Source organism: Salvia hispanica, chromosome 6 (assembly GCF_023119035.1).
Source record: "Salvia hispanica cultivar TCC Black 2014 chromosome 6, UniMelb_Shisp_WGS_1.0, whole genome shotgun sequence".
NCBI lineage: Eukaryota > Viridiplantae > Streptophyta > Magnoliopsida > Lamiales > Lamiaceae > Salvia > Salvia hispanica.
The window spans coordinates 8,817,592-8,840,272 of NC_062970.1; the positions used below are offsets into that span (position 1 = coordinate 8,817,592).

At 33.1% G+C, this 22,681-nt stretch overlaps 2 protein-coding genes across 2 annotated transcripts; both read right to left on the minus strand.

Moving 5' to 3' along the window:
• Positions 1-642: 642 nt before the first annotated feature.
• LOC125192805 (MADS-box protein SOC1-like) lies at positions 643-6,914 on the minus strand. Its single transcript, XM_048090465.1, has 7 exons — positions 6,391-6,914; positions 1,641-1,722; positions 1,499-1,560; positions 1,305-1,404; positions 1,197-1,238; positions 1,051-1,092; positions 643-903 (listed from the first exon to the last, which is right to left on the minus strand). Exons 1-7 carry the CDS (start codon positions 6,570-6,572, stop codon positions 766-768), a joined length of 648 nt encoding a protein of 215 aa, XP_047946422.1. The 5' UTR covers positions 6,573-6,914; the 3' UTR covers positions 643-765.
• Positions 6,915-15,261: 8,347 nt separating this feature from the next.
• Positions 15,262-21,955, minus strand: LOC125195695 (lysophospholipid acyltransferase LPEAT2-like). Its single transcript, XM_048093861.1, has 14 exons — positions 21,424-21,955; positions 20,659-20,839; positions 20,376-20,435; positions 20,055-20,218; positions 19,904-19,967; positions 19,622-19,690; positions 19,193-19,288; positions 18,557-18,601; positions 17,491-17,561; positions 16,899-16,965; positions 16,660-16,710; positions 16,192-16,302; positions 16,040-16,087; positions 15,262-15,777 (listed from the first exon to the last, which is right to left on the minus strand). The coding sequence occupies exons 1-14, from the start codon at positions 21,867-21,869 to the stop codon at positions 15,607-15,609; spliced, it is 1,644 nt and encodes a 547-aa protein (XP_047949818.1). The 5' UTR covers positions 21,870-21,955; the 3' UTR covers positions 15,262-15,606.
• Positions 21,956-22,681: the final 726 nt, after the last annotated feature.

Sequence of the window (22,681 nt, forward strand, 5' to 3'; positions counted from 1 at the left end):
TTCATAAAACGACCATAACTCTCTCCATTGAACTCCTAATGAGGTGTGCAAGATACTCACACGAAACTCTTTCGAAGATGAAAACGTTGGTGGCCTTTTCAGAGCGTTTGGACGTCATCCCGATAGGCCAATTAGGCGATTACTGATTGGAACCAGCTGAAGCTAAAACTTTGATGCATGGCATCCTCCTCATCTTAATTGGAAAGGATTTGTCCTTAAATCAAAGCCTTCTCTTTTCAGCAAATCTTCGGGATTCCATCGAGCTTTATTGGATCCTCTGCTTGCCTTCTCTCTCATTCCCAAACCCCAATAGATCCATGGCTCATGCTGAAGGAGAGACTCATGACGTACCCGTTGTCATATCATGTGAAATAATTTAGTGCAATCTCGAGTGTATCTTCACTTTTTATTCTACTCAATTGAGCATTTTCCAGTTAATTTGGCCAACGATGTTTTTACTGACTATGTTTCTGCAAGGGTGTTTTTCGTTAGAAATCCCTCATGGAAATATAAAAAAGTTGTTTTGCAGTGACACAAAAAGAGACATGTCAGAAGTAAGTTGTCTTGTGTATATACAATACAATAGTCCATCGCAGCCAAAAAGAGTCAATGTGGTTAGCAGATATAGTAGGCACATATTACTTGCAGTTCCAAGTGCAAATTATAATTTGGCATAAAAAAAAGCAAGAATATTCATATAAACATACATAAGTTACTAAAGCTAGGAGTTAGGCAGTATAACTTATAGTATTATTCACATACTAGCTAATGGCGCTTATGCCTCGTCTCAGGCAACCCTATGAACAACTCTGTCTCAACATCCGAGACCTCACTGATCTCTGCAGATGGCGCAACGGCCCTCTCCTCATTCGATCCTGCTCCACCCCATTTTTGCAGTCCAAACTGCAATGTGTTACAATCAGTTCCAATGTAGTCTTAGAATTCCAAAAACATCTCAAAATTTAGTGTAGAATCTTGATTTGCTATGTATAGGTACGACTATTTTCATAGTCGATCGTGTCACATATATTAACGAAACTGTGAAATTACCTTGTCACACAGCATTGCGTTTTCAGCACAAAGGGCTTTCTCCTGTATATAAAATATGCATGCAAATGTATTAATTCTTTAGTAATTTTCAAATTTACTAACTAAATCACATCGGGTGAAAATGTTCAGCGTAAAATTTGATTTACCTTTTCCTTCAAACGCTCGATCTGCTGCTTGTATACTTGCATCTGAATGCATAAAAAAATAATCATAAAATACTCTTCTACAAGCATACATTCCCCAAACAATCATACCTTTCTTGCGCGAATGGTGGTTACGCTGCGCTCCAGCTGCTGCTCGAGCTGCTGCAGCTCCTCGATGGTGCACGAGCCTAAACCTTCACCAAGTAGCTTCCTAGACAGGGAAGGAAAATTGAACTAATATCAAAATTTCTTTCATTTTACCCAACATGATATATAATAATAAACTAGCATGAAGAAATTCATACCGCTTTGCTGTTTCCAGCTGCTCGATTTTCTTCATCATGGTGGCTGCTTCGTGTTTCAAATGCTGCAGTTAGATGAGAAACTTGCAGTGATGGAATGTGTGAATTTAGTTATGTTTACAAAATAAAGAAACAATTATGAAACCTGCATAGTATGCTCCGAAGGGGGATTGTTGGCTTGACTATCTTTAGTATGCTTCTGATAACGCTGGATCGTCTCGTTCATGCTATCAAGTTTATGCATCAAATCAAGCAAATTAGGTTAAATCAGATAGGTAGCAGCAAATTTGAGATTAGATTCTTTGTTTAGTTAGTTTCACAGACAACATTATCGGAGGTGTATTTGGATACATCTAAGTTAATGAAACAATCTAAGAGGTACAAAAACACAAATATTTCCTAGGTATAAATACAAGTCCAATGCATGACACTATGACAGTTATATACTTATAGGAGTGGTAATTTTGATATTTTACATTTAATGGTGAATCGTTCCTATCATTTCTAATTAATTTTCCATTTAGTTTGGATTTAACTGCATGACAGAGTACGCATAACTATGTAGTAAAATGGCAATTGATGTGATATAAATGCACACATGCTTAAAAACCCTAGGAAGTCAATTTTGAGATTCAAAATAAGCAGTATTATTATCTGAAATAAGTAAATGTGAAAATAAATGAGCAGTTATATTATCTAGCTGTTACTGTTATTTGCTACATCTCGCATGTTATGCACTTACATATACTATATGTGAGAGATATCATCACATATTATAATAGTACCATATTACCTCTTCGTTTATAAATTTAGGGCAGAAAATAAAATATTCACTCTAAATCCTAATATAAGTAATACTACTATACATAAAATCTACTACTCCTCCTACTATTTTATTTTTACCAATGCACACTTCATATATATATAGATATAGACATATAGTACTGCTGCGCAACGTGTTAAATTTAATAGAGAGGAGTTTCTAGCCTGTCAAACTGCATTTATTAAATTATGGTGAACGATTTTCATGTACGATTAGCAGTATTATTTAATTATCATTACACAGGGGAACACAGAAACCATGGTGAATAGGGAATCATTTTCTCTTGCTTAATTTCTTCCTTTTTACTCCCTTCGTCCTGGTTAATAGAGACATTTTTTTTTGCATGGAGTTTAAGAATATGTGTTAAATGGATAATGAATAAAGTAAGAGAGAACAAAGTAGAGAAATGAAAAGATAATTAAGTAAAAGAGAGTTACCAAAAATAGAAATAACTCAATTATCTTGAATCTTCTTAAAAAAGAAAAATGACTCTATTTAACTTGGAATGGAGAGAGTATTATACTACTTGATGTCCCTCGTCCCCAATTACTATAATTTCACCCATCATCAACGAGGGTTTTTCTCTACTTTCTTATTTTTAGAACAAAAACATAAATTGGCACTTAGATTACTATTCGAGACTCGTCAAATTACTATAGTTAAATTAAAAATTACAAACAAAAACATTGAATGCATGCGTACCTAAATGGAGTACTAGATTAATCATATCCAAGTTATTGAATACTCGTGGCATGGCTTATCCGCTCGTTATGCTTAAGAGCATCTCCAAGAGAATGGAATATCTACCATATTTACTTATTCTTCATAATCATTTTTCAAGATAAGAGACATTTGAGAAAGTATTATACATTCTTTAATTTTGAAAATATATATTTATCTCTTCTTCACACAAAAGGTTAAAAATTAATAGTTGTAGTTATTTTCATTTGCCATTCAATTTACCTTCCTTTTATAATGTACAATTACTTTTTTTAAAATATAAATGAAATATATACTTTCTCAATTTACCTTTTCCCTTAAAGATGATCTAACGCTTCAAAGTGCACAAAGACTATAACTTGTTAATCTTACCATACCAATATTCCATTAACTAACCTCTCGAGCATTCAAATTACAAACCTTCAAAGTGTAGTTAAAAAAATAACAAAAATGATTCAATATTAACATATAACACACATGTGATGATACTTGAGTGTGGGAGACTGTGGGCATTTAATCACAAAATACAAACATACTCATATACATTATATAAAATGTAGCATTATAGAGCCACTGCTTCTCTAGTACACGAAGCTTGCAATTATGCATAGTAATACTCCCCCGTCCCAACTAAGTTGAGTCAATACTTTTAGACATGAAGATTGCAATTATGTTGGAAAGTAGGAGAGATGAACAAAGTAGAAGAGATAAAGAAAGAATAAATTAGATAATATAATAAAGTAAGAGTGATGAGATGTTTTAGTTTTTGTCAAAAAAGAAAATAATTCAACTTAATTGAGACATTATAAAAAGGAATACGGCTCAATTTAACTGAGACTGAATAAAGTAGTACTACTAAAATAGTGGCAACAAAATGGAGAAATTAATGTGCATTGTTTGATGAAGTATCGTTGATGGAAGTCGGTACAAGCATTTGATGCACAAAAAAATGATTCTAACAGTGTGATGAAAAGGGAAGGTATCAAAACTATTGCTCCTCATCATAGACAAGATAGCTGCTCTTGCACCAATAAGTGTACTACAATATTGACAATATTGACAACTGGCCTTTGCTACATACTTGTCCTACATAAATAAAACTAAACCAATTTCCATAACTCCTACTCCTCGAAACACCAATTTAACTTGTAGTAGTAGTACTGTATTTTCTTCTTTACACTCATCACAATTTTCAATAATGCTTAGTGGGGATTAGTCTAAGCTTTCACATATACTGTACTAGATTCTATGAATATTTTACACCAAAAATTGCATCTCATATTACAAGCCTAAATTTATTCTAGATTTAAGCCCAGGATTATATGATAACCCTTGGCATTGAAATAGTTATATTATAAAAGTACGAATTTTCAAAATATTTTGTTCAAAAGACAAAGTTACCGCTTTTCATGAGTGAAAACGTGCAAGGCAATGCCTTTTTTTAATTGCTTTGAATTATTATGGATATTTTAATAAAAAAATCAGAAATATAAACAAAAACAAGGATTTGAAGCATTTTATTTAATGTACCAACAAAGACTGTTGTAAAAACTAAAACTTCAAACAATTTTATTTAATTTGGTGTAAGAGAAATTGTCCATGCCATTATATACATATCAACAAGCAAATATTCACATGGTAATAATCACATAATTACTTTTTGAAAAAAAAATGAAAATGAACAATAAAAAGTGCCAAAATCGTCATAGAAGGTTGTATTCTTATTTCTTGAATTAAAGAATGTATAACAAATCATTACAACGTCCCTATTTTCTAGTATTTTTTTAGAACTGCTCTTAATTCCATGATCCCACTGTGGGAACTACCATGGGCCAACGATGGTAGCCTACGACGTCAGTCGTCAACCACCTTAGCCTTAAGAACAAATTACTGATTTTATGACTAGTATAGAATCATACTAGTAAGTAATTTTAGAGGTGTTATAAGAATACTTATTATCTTAAACAAATAAAAGCTTCATATATTTTTTGGAGTAATTTTTTGCCACAATAGATGAACTTAATTACAAATTAAAATGATAATACTGCATATCACTTTTGGTGAAATCATGTCTTTAAATGATTTGTTAGAATGATAGTAACATGGAGTGGTATATATTTATTCTAAAAATGGAAAATATATTGCTTAGAGTGAGACGGAGTGAGTATTAAAATACTTGATCATAGTCCAATCATAGTGTGTAAACTAGTGCTAAAAATTGTGGCCTATAGTCATGTCAAACGGTAGGCACCATCGTGACCCACCATTGCGGGAACCCTCGTAGGCTTAAGAACAATTCAAAAAAATAAAATTCCAGTTGTAATAATTTACCAAATCTATTTAGATCTCAGAGACACGAATGCAACATCTTCCAACAAATTTAGCGTCTTTACATTGAAGTTTCAAGTGTTCTCTTTAGGATTTAATTTTTTTTTTTGATTTTTCAAAAGATCACCTGGAGATCCTTTTGCTGTGATTTTTTAAAGTTTATGATGTTGTTATTGCTAGTTAGTTATTCATTTGTACATTTACTGACATGAACAACCTCTCTTACGCTAAATTAAATAAAATAGTTTTAACATTTATAAATATGAACAACCTCTTATACACAAATTCAAATCTTTTGAAATGCATGACATCGATAATATTTTTACTTATGTGAGGGTTAACTTAATCTGTCTAAACAAATTGATAAGTTGAAATGTAAACAAGACAAAGAAATTTGAAAATCTTGAGTTGAAGAGGTGCAATTCTCTGTGAATCAAGGCAAAAGATGAATACTTTGATTAAAAAAAATTATATTCCAGAAATCAACCAAAAATTAAAACACCTTTTCAAAGAGGAAAAAAGAAGAATGCTGATACTATTATTGAAATCATTGAATCTATTTTTCCGTACATGTGATTTCATCTCCCCCTCAATCAGAACAGACAATAATAACACGCAATAACAAAAAAACAGACAATAATATCAAATGAAATGATGCATATATACATATACAATTATACACACACACACATAATATGATAAAATCCTAAAAATCTCAAGAAGCACAGAAAAATCAATTCGAACAATAAAATTAATTCACTAGATTTGATGCAAGAAGGAAAAAAAAAAAAAAAAAAGTATAGTCATCTCAAAATTAAGGTGCAGTCAAATCAGAAGAGAGCAGCTTGCAATAAATCAGAAAGCATTTCCATGGGGAAAAAAAAGTGTACGGACAGATCTGCTTTCCTGCAAATCCATCCATAAATAGAAGGATCTACCTAGAAACCTAAAGTTGCTTTGATGAATCATAATCCTACGTGTGAAATCAAGAAAGAATATAGCAAGATTCATAATTCAGAAATACCTTGAGCTAGCGAATTCATGGAGCTTCCCTCTAGGGGAGAAGATGATGAGTGCCACCTCAGCATCGCAGAGAACTGAGAGCTCGAAGGCCTTCTTCAGCAGCCCATTTCTCCTCTTCGAGAACGTCACTTGCCTGCTTGTCGCGTTCTCTATACGCCTCATCTGTGTCTTTCCTCTCACCATTTTTCTTCTTCTCAAAGGAAAAGGGAAACAAAATTTTACTGAAAAATTCAAAGAGTGGTAGTGGTTTTGGGGAAAATTATGTGAGGATAACTATTTGAAGGAGTGGCAAAGAAAAAAGTCTTGGGAGAATTTTCCAAAAATAAGTGGATTTTTGTGGAAACAAGAATGTGAAATCAAGGTTATTGCAGTGTGGATGCTTACAAATATGGAAAATACCCAGAGAGCCTTTTGGTTTGAGGTGGAAAAAGAAATATGCCTAAAAAAGGGATGAAACAAATCTGATGTGTTTATGTTTATGACTTATGAGAGAGAGAGAGAGGGTGAAAAGAAATAGAGAAAAAAAAAATAATGTAGAAATATTTAACGGAAGGTTGGTAGCCACTAGACAGATTGACTAACAGACCCTTTTATGGGAATTTATGGGAATGGGAATTTTTATCAATCAAAAATGGGAAATTAAAATAGCAAAAAATAGGTAAAAAATACTAGCCTCGCAGTATAGTCAATTGAAACCCTAACAAGAAAGGTAAAAACTGCAACAAATCAAAACAGGCTCCAATTTGATTTTTTATTAGTATCACCAAAAAATGAAAGCAAGCACAGAGCAATAATGAAGAGTGAGAAAATATATGCACACACATGCCAAATGAGTTAATTTGAAGAGGAAATTGGATGCGTCCGTACACATTTAGAAACTTGTCAACATCTGCAGTGTCTGAAGGAACACAGCAGCCAATTACAGGTCGAAAACGCAACACCTATATTAGATTTTCTAATTAAAGCCATCTTGGAATTAAGACACCCCCTTCACTTCATATGGGTCCCGCTATTTTCTATGCAATATGAATAGTGAGTCTTCTTCTCTTCCACATTTGTAGCCACGCATCTTAAATTCTTAATCTTTCTTGATTTGTCCATTAAACTTATTTTCGCCTGCTACCCATTAATTTACATTTTTCTCCTAACTGTCATTTTCAAATAAATTGCTTAACCCACCACCATGATAAATAAATATGTTTTACGCAGAGATGCTGAATTTTAATTGGTGATAGGGTGTGTGGATTCAAGTCTGGTCATTAAATAAGTAGCTAGTTTATTAATTAAGCGTAATTACACAGGTTTGTACTTTTGTTACTGCAATTAGTTGACTTATAAACAACTTAATGCTATCCACAGCGAAGATATAAAATTTTAGCCGAACTTTTACCATTCATTCATGTATAATGTTATTACTTACAGTCTTAAATTTTATCATAAACATTTATAATTTTGTCACAAAAATCTATTAAAAATACTATTCATTGACCGATTATTTACTTTTTAATTCATTTTCCCCGAGTTACTTTTTCTTTACTTATCTATTTTTTCCTTCTCTTTTTATTTTATCTATTTTATTATGCCTCCATGTATAGTCTCATAAATTTGACTTTCTCAATCCCAAAAATGAGTCTTCTTTTACTATACAATTTTTGTCCATAGAACAAAACTGGTTCACTATTTTTGAAAAATTCACCACACATTACAAGTGATGTGGATTGGTCAATTATCCACTGACATTACTTCAGCTAAGACAATTTATTTCTCATATTATCAATTTTTCATTAGAACTCGTAATGTTCCCAAAGTCTTTATTTTGAGGGGATGGAGGAGCAATTTTGGTAAATCTCATGTAAGAAAAACGTCTCACTTATCGTGCGTCGAAGAGAGTATATATTTTAACATTTGGTATTCAAAGTTTCAAATATTTAAAACCCTAAAATTATATTATTAAAATTTCAAAAATCTCATAATTAGCATAAAAGTATTACACAACTGAAATAAAGATGTACATGTTTTAAATTGAAAAACTATAATAGATCTTGTTGGAATTGGTCACAAATTTGTTCTACGGACATAAGTGTGTCAACTTTGAAATTCTCATAATTGAGGCGTTGCACCTTGAGATGCAGTTGCAAAGCTAGATGTGGCTGCAACGTCGAAGAAATAAGTTGTCGATGCCTACAGTTGATGCTGTCTACAATTGTGGATAAGCAACGACACCTCTCGTGCACATTCAATATCAATGCTTTCGGATTAAGGTCCTAATGTTGGAACATTTTAATAAGGTCCAACACAATAGTCTAAAAATTGTATAATATTTATGGCTATTTAATGATTGACCCGATTACGTGATCTACTAAGGTTATATAATTTATAGGGTCAAACGATTATCTATAAATGTATGAGGACTATTGTGCAGATACTACTTTGGATAACTATAATTTTGTTATGAGTGAAATTAAAGTTATAATAAAGTTAGAGACTTATTCTCTAAATACATGGTCATGGTCCCCAAGTGCAACTCTATAAATAGGTCAATAGATTCTCATTCCTATTGATTAGGTAATATCAAGACTCTACAGATTACAGAGAATCTGTGAGAGAGCGTTGCCACTTGGAAGACTAGTTTCCATACTTCGGTATCATCAAGAACATCAACACCATGAATTCGAATCCATGTACGCTTCCACTTTATGTTTATCAATCGCATTCGACATGTGTGATTTATGTGATGAATTATGTGAATCATTAATTTGATTCCAACAATTGGTATCAGAGCCAATACATGTTGGAATGAATTGATAATTCGTTTATATATGATTTTTCATTGTTTGGATTCAGTTTATGATTTGCCGTTGAACTTACTGAGGTTGTTCATCAATTCCTCTGTATTTTCTAATGTGATCATAAGATTTCTTTTGAAACTTTTTGAAGAAATATCGAATGAAAATTTGAAATTGTTTGTTTAATTCATTCAAAAGCTTTTCAATAGAGTTGATTTTTAATACACGCAAACCAATATATGATTGGTTTATGAATTGAGAGTTTATATGCGCGAAGTTTTAAACAATTTGAACTTTTGAATATTTGGTCTCCAAACTCATTCCAGTTCATTTAATAAATTATTTGGAGAAATTTCTGATCAAAATTTGGGTTGTCTTCGGTTTATACTTCTCTTGAGTATAACAGAATGTTTGATTCTCACCCAGCTTAAAAAAATACTCTTTCTCACCCAGCTTAAAAAAATTCACAAAACGGGAATGGTCCCGGTGAGAGAAGATATCTAATAGGCAAAGAAACGAACATAGTGGGTGAGTTGATTCTCGCGAGATATTTTGCAGCAACTATTGCCAATTTGACATTACTAATAGTTTTTCACGAGTGAATCCCCCAAAAAGTGGTAATACAATATTCAAACACAAAAGTTGGTGTTAATTGTAAATTGTTAGGTTAAATTATTTTGTTGCCCTAAACCCCAAAGTTATGGTGCACCTGTCGTCAAGTGGGTTGGGTGTAATATTTTCTTGAACGATTACATACGCAATTGGTTTATAGGTTTCTTCCAACTCTTTTGGTATTTTTAAGAATCATGGGTACAAATTTTATAAATTTATGCAATTTTATGTTGGAGGGGACCACTCTCTCCTAATCTTTTAGCATTTCTCGTCCAAAAATTAGCATTTAATTTGCAAAAATAATTCAAATTAATATTAATCGAACTGCAACACAAACTATTTGAACACTAACAAAATTACCATGAACTATTGATAATTATAATAAATAAATACAAAATGTGAAAGCTAGCAAAAATATCATGTTCATTTTCCGAGTCATCCTTTTCAACGATCAACACAAGAGGACTATGGTTGATGGGAAGCAAAATAAATCCATCACCAAAAACCGAACAACGGTATAATTCAGTCAATTATAAATACTCCTTGTATTTTTTATTGTATGTAAATGTAAAATTATACTTCATCCGTTTCATAGAAATATGCTGAATTTTGTTTTTCATGTGTCACATGAAAATAGTCTATATCCATATATGTAAACTTTTCCACCTTTTTTATTTTATCATATATAAGTACGTTATTTTAACTATTTTTTCTCATTTTTTATTACTTTGCCTATCACATATTTAAATTCATATCATCCCTAAATGGCCTATGTCAATAGAACGGATGGAGATGGAATACTCTTTATTACTATTCATCTATTGTGTACGAAGTGGAAAGTTTGTTCGGTATGCTTATCAAAGAAGGGATTTGTTGCATTGTATCACAAGATCTGACATTTTGTCAATCTACCAAATCATTATTAAAAGCGTATTATATATTGATGATTACTTCTAGTAAGTTTTACTATTTCGGAAAACGCTAATATGCTGAAATTGGGAAACCCTTTCCCCCAAATTACTATTAGTCAAACTCTAAAACACAGCAATTTTGGTACGAAGCTGGACCTATTTATACTCAACATTTTGTGAATTTCTATTCAATTAATTATATATTCGTTTATTGTAATGTTTTATACACACACCTTGATTTGTTCATACCAAACTTACCTAGTTATTTTCCATTTTGCTATAATTACCCTAGTCAACAACTCAACATATCTTGGTGTTATTTAATGTCAAATTGTCAACCAATCAGCAAAGCATAAGAAAATAAAAACAAATATCCCTTTATTATTATTATTATTATGTTACTTATTTTTGTCCGTATGTGTTTTGGTAGTAAAGTGGTTGATGTTCAGACCAAAGGTCACAAATTCGCATCTATCTTGATGCTGTATGCCTTTAAAATTTATGTTTATTTGCTAATAATAAAAAAAAAATATACAAGCCAAGAGAGAATTAATAGATTTCTTTTAAGTCCATCCTCGCACTTTCATATTAATTAGGTGCCTCGGTCATCAACCTAAAAGTCGAAAAGGAAGCGTATTATTGATTCAATTGCACTTCTTGGTAGTTTAAAAATTAAAAGTATACATTCATTTGGACAAGTTTGAATGCATATAAAAGATATGTAATCAATAATCGGTTTTTTCCCTAAAACAATACACTCTCGATGTTTTTCCAGTGTAATTGCATTGCTATTCCTACAAAATTCAAGTGTTAGATAAGGAACACAGTCTTTTGCATGTTTCTACTAAATATTAGTTGTTGTCTGAGTGTCTCTCTCGAGATTAGTATAATTATTAAAGTGTGTTCAAGAAATTATTGTATACCAAAATAAGAATAAATTTTGTAATTATTGACTTCATCCCATCAGCGACCGACAGTAGCGTGTGTGTGGGGAAAATGATAAAATGAGAAATTGGAGCATCTCCAATGCAAATAAGCCAGCCATAGGTCAGTCACTCTCTCTTCCTGTCACGTCAACAGTACTAAAAATCCACCTGCCACATCAGATTTAGGCCAGCCATAGGCCAGCCGCAATAAAAATAATTCAAAAAATACTACATTTACGGAATTAAAATTATGATTAAATTACGAAATTAAATTTACGAGACATATACGGGAAAATTCATTAATTGCATTAAAAAAAGGTACATAGATATAAAAAAATTACTTACATTATAAAGAAAAAAAACACAAAATACGGAATTAAATTTACGACACATATACGGGAAAAATTCGTTAATTTTATTTAAATAAAAAAAGTACATTAACTAAAAATCAAAAAAATTACATAATAAAAAAAAATCCGGGCTTCACACACGAGCCACCGCACCACTCTACTCCTCACTAATTTATTAAAAAAATACATTAAAAAATGTTAGTATGCCTTGAATCCGTTATAGTTTGCCGCTAGCGAACGGGGGTCACCGCCCCCGGCCCGACGCTATGACATGTTTCTATTTTAGGTCTTAATTTTGTATTGGGCTAGCTGTTGTTGTCCATCGCTAGATGTTGCTCTTGTACAGAAATTTAGAGATAGAGAAAATCGTGTTTATATAGTTTTTCAAAAATTAAAAAAAAAATTAAAAAATAGCGCTGGCCGATCGGCACGCCACAATGGCGGCCAGCGCATCGGCCAGCGCCACGCGATCGGCTAGCCCACGCCGCTTTTTTCGCCGATTTTGGGCTGGCCTGCTGCAATGATTCGGCTAGCGACGCGAATCGGCTAGCCGGCATTGGAGATGCTCTAAACCACAAAAACAATGGCCTCTTATCGTTTTTCATGTGCTCCATTCCAATTGGATCAAGTCAATATGGCCTATGAAAAGACAATACAAAAATTTAATTTTTTGTTGATTAAATCCGCATTATACAACGGTCGTCCTTTTACCTTTATCGTTTACACAGGCATTCATATCACTATTTTAATTACACATGCATCTTCATTCGAAACAGGTGGAGAATTGGTTATCGGATGCGTATTTTATTCTTTTTCTTTTTATTTATTCTTTATTGCCTGTCAATTTGAATCTTCTTCCATGTCAAAACGTAAGTGAAAGGCATATTATTCTCCATTTAACAGGTGACATCATAATTTTTCTAAAAATATATATGTCGTTTTTGCCACTCCTCCATTCCTTTTTCAAATTGTCGTAGATGACACATAATTTTTGGATACTCGGGTTGAGGTCGACCTCATCGTAATGATCTCGAATCATATGATATGTGTGCTTGAGGGTTCCTATTGAGGTGTACCTTGTTGCACCTATAAATTTCTCCTAAAACACATTCGTTTTTTGTTGGAGGTGTCCACCATTCAGATGTTTGAAGACCTCAGGAAGATCATGAGTAGTTGGGGCGATGATACAAGACAGCTATGAATGAGATCGGACCGGAATTGGTAGACGTCGAGTGTGCCGGATCGGTTGGAATTTGAAACGAAGGTGGGTCGAAGGGATTTTGAGTGTTTTGGAGGTAGCCATTTGCTCTGAGATACTCTTAAAATCATTTATTGATATACATATTACTTGAATTAAAAAAAATATAATAAGTTGAGAGTTATGGGAGATTTTAGAATAACATAAGAAGAAAATCGAAAAAGAGTTTTAAGTTGTGATAATAGTAATATGGGAGAAGAGGGGGATTTATAGAAGAGCATTATACCTATAATTGAGTCAATCTGTGTAGAGTAACAACTAATTAAAAATAGAGTGAACTTAAAAAATGGTCTCTGAATTATAGGTTTATCTCAAAAATAGTCTCTGAACTTTAAAAATATCATCAGTAGTCCCTGGACTAAGGGTTAATATAAAAAACGGTCCTTTTGCACTGTTTCGAGACGAAAATGCCCTTTTGAAGGGTTTTTGGGGATTTGGGCAATTTGGTCTTTTTACACTTTTAACATTTTAAATCTGATATTATTTCAGTTATGTACTAAATCTGATATTATTTCAAAATTATCATTCTTCTTCCCTTTTGTCATCCTTCACTTTGTTTCTTTATTTCAATATTAGATTTAATTCATAAAATTATATTTTAAATTTTAATTTTTAAATATCAATAAATTTTTTTAATTAAACTATTAATTCATGGACACTATAAATATTTATTAAAACTATTATTTTTTGTTATTTAATATAATATTCAGCTGAATTGAAGAAGTATAGAAAGATAATATTAATCACGATGGAAAAATAAGAGTTATTCTATTTAGCCTTCGTTCGGTTGTTATAATTGCTTGTGATTGAATATTATGAAGTTGACTAAAAATTTTATATAGGATTATTTTAGTTGAAATTTTCTAGTCATTTTGATTGTTTTCAAATTAATAAACGAAAATTATATTAGTCTTGCATTAGATGCAATTTATTTCAGAATAAATCGTGTTATATGATCTATTTATGATTAAACCTATTAAATATTGATTAAAACTAAGGCGTTGTCATATCTTATTGATTAAATATTAGACACTATCAAATATTGATCATGACTATTAATTTTTGTTATTTATTAATTTTTATAATTAAAAAAATTTATTGATATTTAAAACCTGAAATTTAAAATTTAATTTTGTAAAATTAAATCTAATATTGAAATAAAGAAACAAAGTGAAGGATGACAAAAGGGAAGAAGAATGATAATTTTGAATAATATCAGATTTAGTACATGACTGAAATAATCAGATTTAAAATGTTGAAAGTGTAAAAAGACCAAATTGCCCAAACCCCCCAAAATCCCTCAAAAGGGCATTTTCGTCTCGAAACAGTGCAAAAGGACCGTTTTTGATATTAACCCTTAGTCCAGGAACTACTGGTGATATTTTTAAAGTCCAGGGACCATTTTTGAAGTTCACTATTAATATGATAAATAGCTTCACCTAATTTCTTTTGCTCGTCAGACATGGTTACATAGCCAGGAGTATTTTCTTTTTTTTTTATGTTGGGTTGGGTGTTTTAAAAAGCAGAAAATGTGCTAGAGTTGAGGTAAGATAGGTCAAGCTCATTTCAATATGAACTAACAATAATTTACTACATTTCCAAAAATCCTCATAAATTTATAGCATCATTGGATATTTACTATTTTAATACCATAATCTAAATAAGGTTTTATTTTATAAAAAAATAAATTTAGTATTAATAACAAATAATTTTATAATGACATAACTCATTCGAACTGATCTCAATAGCTATTTATAAAGAGCAGAGTTAAATTCCCCACGCAATAATTTCTGTAGAGCTATTGGGTCAACTAAAGGATACTTATACATTGGTAAATTTAATTTCATTTTTGTGCCATGCTCAAAATAAACTTGACTACAAGCATAAAGACGAAATCCATATTTAAAAGTTAAAACATGTTTGAAAATTCTTTTAATTAACTATTTCAGTACACGCTTAATAATGAAGAAGATTTATAGAGGCTGACACATCCAAGGACAGCACTACTACCATCACCAATTCCCAAACATAATAAGTTGGCCCATTTGGAGAGACAACAAAATTTATGGCATTTGGTAGCAAACAATGATCCAAGGGCTCCACCACCATTACACCATTTTTGTCCACCAATTTCAACATTAATTCTCCCCCATCAAATCTCATCTGCTCTGCTACTTTACAGTAATTCCTTAAGACATGCCAAATTTACAGACACTGTTATGCCATAATAAAATTTTAAAAAAAAAAGCTCTTCTCACAAATAAAGGTTACAAAATTTTAGGAAATTTGACTATGAGGGCTGCATTACAGTCTCCTCTGTAGATAGCATAACCACTAATAAAACAATAGCATTACTCTCCGGATGGATGAGTCGTTACAAGACTTCCTCTACTAAATTTTGATCAGCTATGGACGAACCTCTGTGCAGCAATTTGGGTGCAAAAAGTGCTATGAGCAAAGGATGCCGTCTCAAACAGGAGATAAAATCGTCCCTGCTGACCCTATCGTCATTATCCACGTCGAACAACCTAAAAAGCCCATGAATCTGTATACACCACAATAAACAAGTCTGAGAAAATAAGAAAATAAAACTATCCGTCATATGACTCATTTCCTTATTAGTCCGCAGCATAGTTGTCCACACTAAAATGCCCAATTATCTAAGGAGATATGTTAATTAAGTGGCAGATTAATAGGGTAGGTAGAACATTTCAACCTTTTACCATAAAACAAATTATTTTTAAATGTGTAAAAGTCAGAGGGTCCAGATTCTTGATAGGATTAATGCCAGATAATACCCAACTAACCTCCTCAGTATTTAAGCTTGGAATTGATAGTGAAACTGCATCTTGTAACTGTCAAAATAACAAAAAACAGGGGATAAGGGAAAATCTCAGACTAAAAGTCACAAGACAGTTTAAGAATCAGCGTCAAAAGGGAGCCAGATATAGTTATAAACCTCTTGCTTCAAAATATGATCATTCCCACTTGTTGCACATTCACCAAATGCCACATCACATGCCCTCCGAAACAGAGGCTGCTTCAAAATGTGGGCTGAACCTAGCAAGAACTGACATTTCAAATGTCAGAAACATCTAGAACAGGATACAACATCGCAAACAAATACACATCTCACTGAGTTTCAACTTATACATAGTACGTTCAAATGTTTAAAAGCAAAAACTTCACTTGTTGAGCCAGTACAACCAGAAAGCCAGAGTAGGATACCTAAACTACATACATTATTGTTCCTAAGTGGGTCTTGTGTTTTATTGAACTGCTTCCATTTTTTTCTCTTTTAGATATTAAGGTTTCTAAAACCTGCTAATTGAGATACTACGTGTGGTTGGTAAAGAAAACCACTAGTACTGGTTTGTTGCAAATATCCATATTAACAAATTTTATGAGCATTCTATAACAAACTTACCTGCTTAAATGTTATTTTACCCATCTTCTGCACATCAATAAAATCAAACATCTGCAGAATAACAAGGAAATTGTTCAGTAAAATCTACACTGGGGTGGGGGCTATCACCCATGTTTTAATAGCATAAAAAATTGCGACATCCATCATTGTCGTTTTGGATGCAGTCGGAAACACCAAGTCACCATGAAAAGAGGTAAAACAGTTCATGAAGGAGAAACTCAGAAACATTTAGAACTAACCTTCTCAGAAAGACCACAAGGTTTCAGTCTCAGAGCTCTTAGAAAATCACGGAATTCAACAAGCCCACTGAAATAAATAAAATTTTATCAGAATCAAGTTATAAATGTTGCATGATCATCTTAATTTCATAGAACATGCAAGTGGTTGACCATCATAAAAAAAACATACTCTCTTCTTCACCAAAGTATAGACAGTGACCTGTTCACGCCATGTTTTGAGTATAAAATAGATAAGAGTTAACCAAGCCCAAAATCCATTGCCAGAGACCTTGACAGCTGACTACAAGATAGAACCTAAAAAAAAACCCTTTTTTAAGGTAGGAGTAGTTTTTTTTTTACTTTTGCCAATTTGTTCATAGGAAGTTATGAGGTTCCTGGATAATTCCATCTTAAAAAAACTGAAAGATGAAGCTCAACATTGCAACTTCGGGTAAAATTGGAAGTACGCAAAATGATTTATGCATTTCTTAATCGTAATTAGTGCATTACAAGGTGTGTTAGAGGTGGACCCAGCTAAAATGCAGAAAGAATCTCTTACTGAAGCAACTATAAAATGATATATTTAATGCAACAGAACAAAATTTCGGAATACCTGGGATCTGGATTCATCGACAGAAATATCTCCAAAAACTCAACTGCTTCCACAACACTCAGATGCAACGACTGCAGTTAAGTGATACAATAAATCAAAAGAATTACAAGTAGTTTATAACAAAGTTGCATGATCTGGGATATTTTATAGAATTTACTTTGTAACCCATATATTTCCAGCTTATGGTTACTGAGCTTCACTAGAGCCATTAAGCAAAACAAAAGGGAGGGTAGAGCTGCCATTATAGTTTATACCAAGTACACATTGTTATGAGACTTCTGCAAAGTGTGGATAACTTTTGCTGATCAAAGACTCAACGTTCAAAGCAAACTATGAGAAAGGAATAAAATTTACTCCCTCTGTTTCCTAAAAATAGAAATTCTTTCCTTTTTGATCCTTTTCCTAAAAATAGAAACTTCCATTTTAGGAAATGGACCCCACAATCCACTAACACTACTTCCACTACTTATTCTCCACTCTTTTTTAATTAACCCATTTTTCTCTTCCTCTCTCTTACTTTACCAACTTTGTATTAAAACTCGTGCTGTTTTCCAAAGTTCCTATTTTTAGGAAACAGAGGGAGTATATTCATCTTTCTTTCTTGTTCCATTTCTTGCTCTTTTTTTGTAGAGGATGTGGCAACTGGCAACAGGTTATGGGTGAGGGACAGGAAACAAGAAGAAATTTCGGGCATCCATTCTAATTACTTAGGGTGATGTTCCATCTGTTTTGAAGCTACTGCAACAAACTTTTGTGAAGTACCATTAAAATGTTTACGTAATACCAGCAGTCATTCATGAAACGCAAACTGGAATGGTGAATTCCCTCCATTATTGTGCAATGCAGATTCCTTCTTTAAACACAAAGCACTACAGCAAGAGAATTTAAATGATGTAGACATTGAATCTAAGCACATCAAATTAGCTCTAAACATCATTTCTTCTTCGACTGTTTTTCAAACATGTTTGGGATGATATTAGCAGTGGACCCAACATTCAAAACAATTGTACAATGCAAAAGGAGACATTAATTTCCTTAACACTTAGTTAAGGCCAATTTAACTTACCGATTGTACCCAGCCCAGTTCTACCATGTACAGCGACGGGTTTTCCTGGTAAAAGAAAATAAAAACATATACTATCAATGGATCATTCAAATTTGCACAAAAAGAAAATCAACATTGTGAATAACCATTCATATGGGCACACTTTCCATATGATCAAACAGGCTTTGACTAGATGGAGAACAAATAAACCAAGCATATTTAATAATAACTAACAAATAAATGTAAAGGCAGAAGAAATAGGATACCACCAAATCTAAACTAAATTGATAATGAGTAATTACAGTAATCCATTATTTACAAAAAAATAAATTTGAGAAACACAAAGGCCAAAAAATCAATGGTCTATACAAGAAGTCGGAGACCTGGACTTCTGGGCCAAATTTAACCAAACCGCAGGCCAACATACTACTACTATAGATGACTAAGGCCAACAGTCCTTACATTCACAATCTTAGGTCTCAGGACTTAAGTTAGTTAAAACACATTGAATATTTAAGGCACTGAAACCAGTCATAAACTCCAACAAAAAAGAGCACTTGTAAAACTATCATACTAAAGTTCAACATATAATCTTGAAATATTCTCTTCAAAATTGAAGACAAACATATTTTATAGCGTTGGAAAATAATATGCAACCTGCTTTGACTCAGCAGCCTTAGAAAGAAGCATAAAGTCTCCATATGAGTGAGCCGTCTGTGCTACATTGAGGGCACTTGCAATGGCACGCCCAGTCTGCATTAGGTCAAGCACACTTAAGAATAACATAATTAAATGAAGTATTAGTGCAATATTTGTATGCTATACAATTGTATATTGTATACTCAGAAAAAACAAAAGAAAGACGAAGAAGCCACATTCAAGGTCATGGTATGTGTTCTAGTAAATAGACATACATTAAGCATCAACAAAGTTTCAGAAATTTGGGAAATAACCAAATCGATAGCTAATTACAGGCAACTGGAGTGTGGCATGATTGAAGTTAGACCTAAAATAGTATTCAGGGTTACTGCTGTTTAACATAAATGAGAGCTAGCATATCCATACAGAAATTTAGACATAGCTCACCCTCTGAGAAAAATGAACTGCATTTTCCTTCCGATTCTCATTAGGATAAACAAGCGGAAGATATTCTACCTGTGAATAATGACAGGAGAATGGTATGAAAGTATCAGTATATTGTACTCCTTGCGATTATCATAAAAGGAAATGCCTGATGTTGTAATTATTTTAGGCCTGTTAGCGGTAGCAGTAGCACTAGGCACTATCGTCTAGTTATGAAAAGATAATAATCCAGGGATAACTACTACACAGTACACAGATATAAGAATCAAATACAAAGAAACATACCTCCATGAAATTGTGGAACTGCGTAAACATTCTGAACATTAACATGGCAAGTGTGATATTTCCCCTGTAAAAGATGGCACAAATATGAAGTTGAACATGCAAAAAGAAATGAAGAGGCATATCCAATGGAAAAAAAAAAATCTGGCATTACCATGACTGGTCAAAGTGAACATAGGGGTAACGAACAGCAACTGGCTGAACAGGATAGCCAGGAATGAATGCACCAATTTGGAATGATAAAAGAACTCTGCCATTGGTTGTTGTTCCCTCAGGAAATAAAAGCACACGAGGAAACCGATTGCATGAAGCTTTTCTCTGTTTTCAGGTCCTTAAAGAACATTTCTGTATCAAATAGCTTATATATAGATAAATGAAAGTAAATACATTTTTAACCAAGAACAATTATAAGAGAGATATTCATGTATTTGTTTCGGTTAAAGACAATAAATGACAGCATATGGGATTTTCCTACCTTGATTTCATTTACAGCATGCTTCCTCGATGACTTCGAGAATCTATCAACATAAATAACCTAATGCAGGAAAAACATAATGATTAATAATATATATGATGGCACCAAGCATGATTATATTGCAATGAATAAACCCTAACTAAACAACAAAAGATTTCATCCTGAGAAACACATGTGCTTCCCCGACTGAACACCGGAATAAAAAGAAGACAAGTAAGAGCTATTGGAATTATAAATTGTTAAAAATTTATACAGACTTATCAGAGAAAGATTACAATCATACCTGCATTGCTCTGATTATGGTCCCAACAAAAGGCATTGAATCATGTGTATCCGCAGACACTATGGTGGGAAATAATTCATAGAAAAAGAAAATCGGATCAATATATGATACATGATTAGACACAACTATAGGAGCAATTTCCCTTGGAGCAGGTTTTCCTTTTCTTCTTATCCAATGGTAGCTGCAGAACAAAATATGCAAAAGAAACAACAATTAGTTTCTGAATAAACTAAAACTGAAGTCACTTAAACGGAATGCTGACAGTGACAACATCTACTATTAATTACTCCATCCGTACTATATAAGTCTCCCCTTCCACTAAAACACACTTCAAGAAAGTGGGCAACTTCACTATTACCACTACTAATGTAGTATCAAGTTAAAAACTTAAAAAGCAAAAAAATAGCATTGATGAAAGGGGGTTACATAGGAAGTTTGGCAACCTTTTATCACGGAATTCTAAAATAGGAAACCTATTCGGGGACAACTCATTTTGAAGTAGGACACTGCTAGCTCAAAATCAATCCTATCCATCACTCTGATTTCATAATTTGTGATGCTTCCCCAATTAAAATATTTAATATTTTTCCCAAAGAACTAATCGTCACGGAATCTTGAGCATGAAAACAAGCATACCCAGCGCTCCATAGAAAGAGTAAGCAATTCAATTTGTAAGTAAATCAACACAGGAAATATAAAACTGCTACTCCCAACATAAATCTTGGCGAATTTAAAAAGAAGCTAGTAAAGTTAAGAGCTTTATACCCAAAGGAGAAAAGGATAGCCCGACCACAAAAGCGGGTGACCCACATGAGCCGACAGCGCCACTTAGGCATAGGATTCTGCCGGTCCTTCCAGCCACACAGCGCCAGGCGAGTAATCAAGTAGCCGACTGTCAAAGACAGGCCGAAGAGCACAAGGCGGAGCAGCGCGATAGGCAAGCAGATGAGTATCTTGAGGCACTCGTAGAAGCCCTCGACGTTTGGGGTGTGGTTGCGGAAGGGGTCGATGGTGGAGGATCCGGGCACCTCGAATTCGTCGTGGGCCCCGATAAACGCGTAGGGATTGCGGCGATTGTCATCTCCCGATTGAAATAGATCGGTTTCGGGTTGAGGCAGATCTGGTCCGTCTTGGACTGTGACGATGACGTGGGGCTGGTCGGAGGAGAGGAGGGGAGTGGAGAGAGAATGGTCCTCTGCCGCTGCCGCCATTGCTGCTGAGTGCTGAGGTAGAAAGAGAAAAAGGACAATTTAGCGGTTAAATTGGGATTTGGGATCGGAGAGAATTTCTGTTTTCTGATACTCTGTTAAAAATAAATAAATAATTAAAGGAGGGAAAAGTTAGAGAGGGAGTCCGATAATACCCTCCTACTTTATCCTCTAAATATGGATCGTTGGATCTAAGTGAACGAAAACAAGATTTTCTATCCAAATTATTTTTGTTTCTCATTAATCAATTATTATAAGGAACAGTATTAAAACTCGTAGGCGTATACAATAGTAAGGCAACAGGGTCGCTATCAATCAAATGTGATAATATTGTTGTTTAAATGGTGATCTCATATTGTGTGTGAAATTGATAGTGTCCACACATTTGAAAGAGGGACGAAATATGGAAATGGACAGCGTGAAGTCCGAGTGGAGCTGAGTAATGAGCCACATGTTTTAATTTCATAACTATGCAAGTTTATGCCGACTATAAATTGGCCCCAACACATTTTACTTAGATCATTTCTGTTGTCATTTATACAATTCACTTTAGCAATAAAAAAATTATGACACTAAAATTGCCATATCATGTTGCAGTTTTAGGTCATTGCCGTCATTGGGGTTGGAGAATCACAATGCTTTGAGACAGTGGTGGAAGCGGGATATTTATAGTGGGAGTCCAAAATTGTTTACGATTGTTGTATACGACGATAGTATTGGCTCGTTGAAATAATTGAGAAATATATTCCTTTAAAAAATAGAAATATAATTTTAAAATTGTTTATGTATTTAGATTTAAATTTTTTAGATTATAA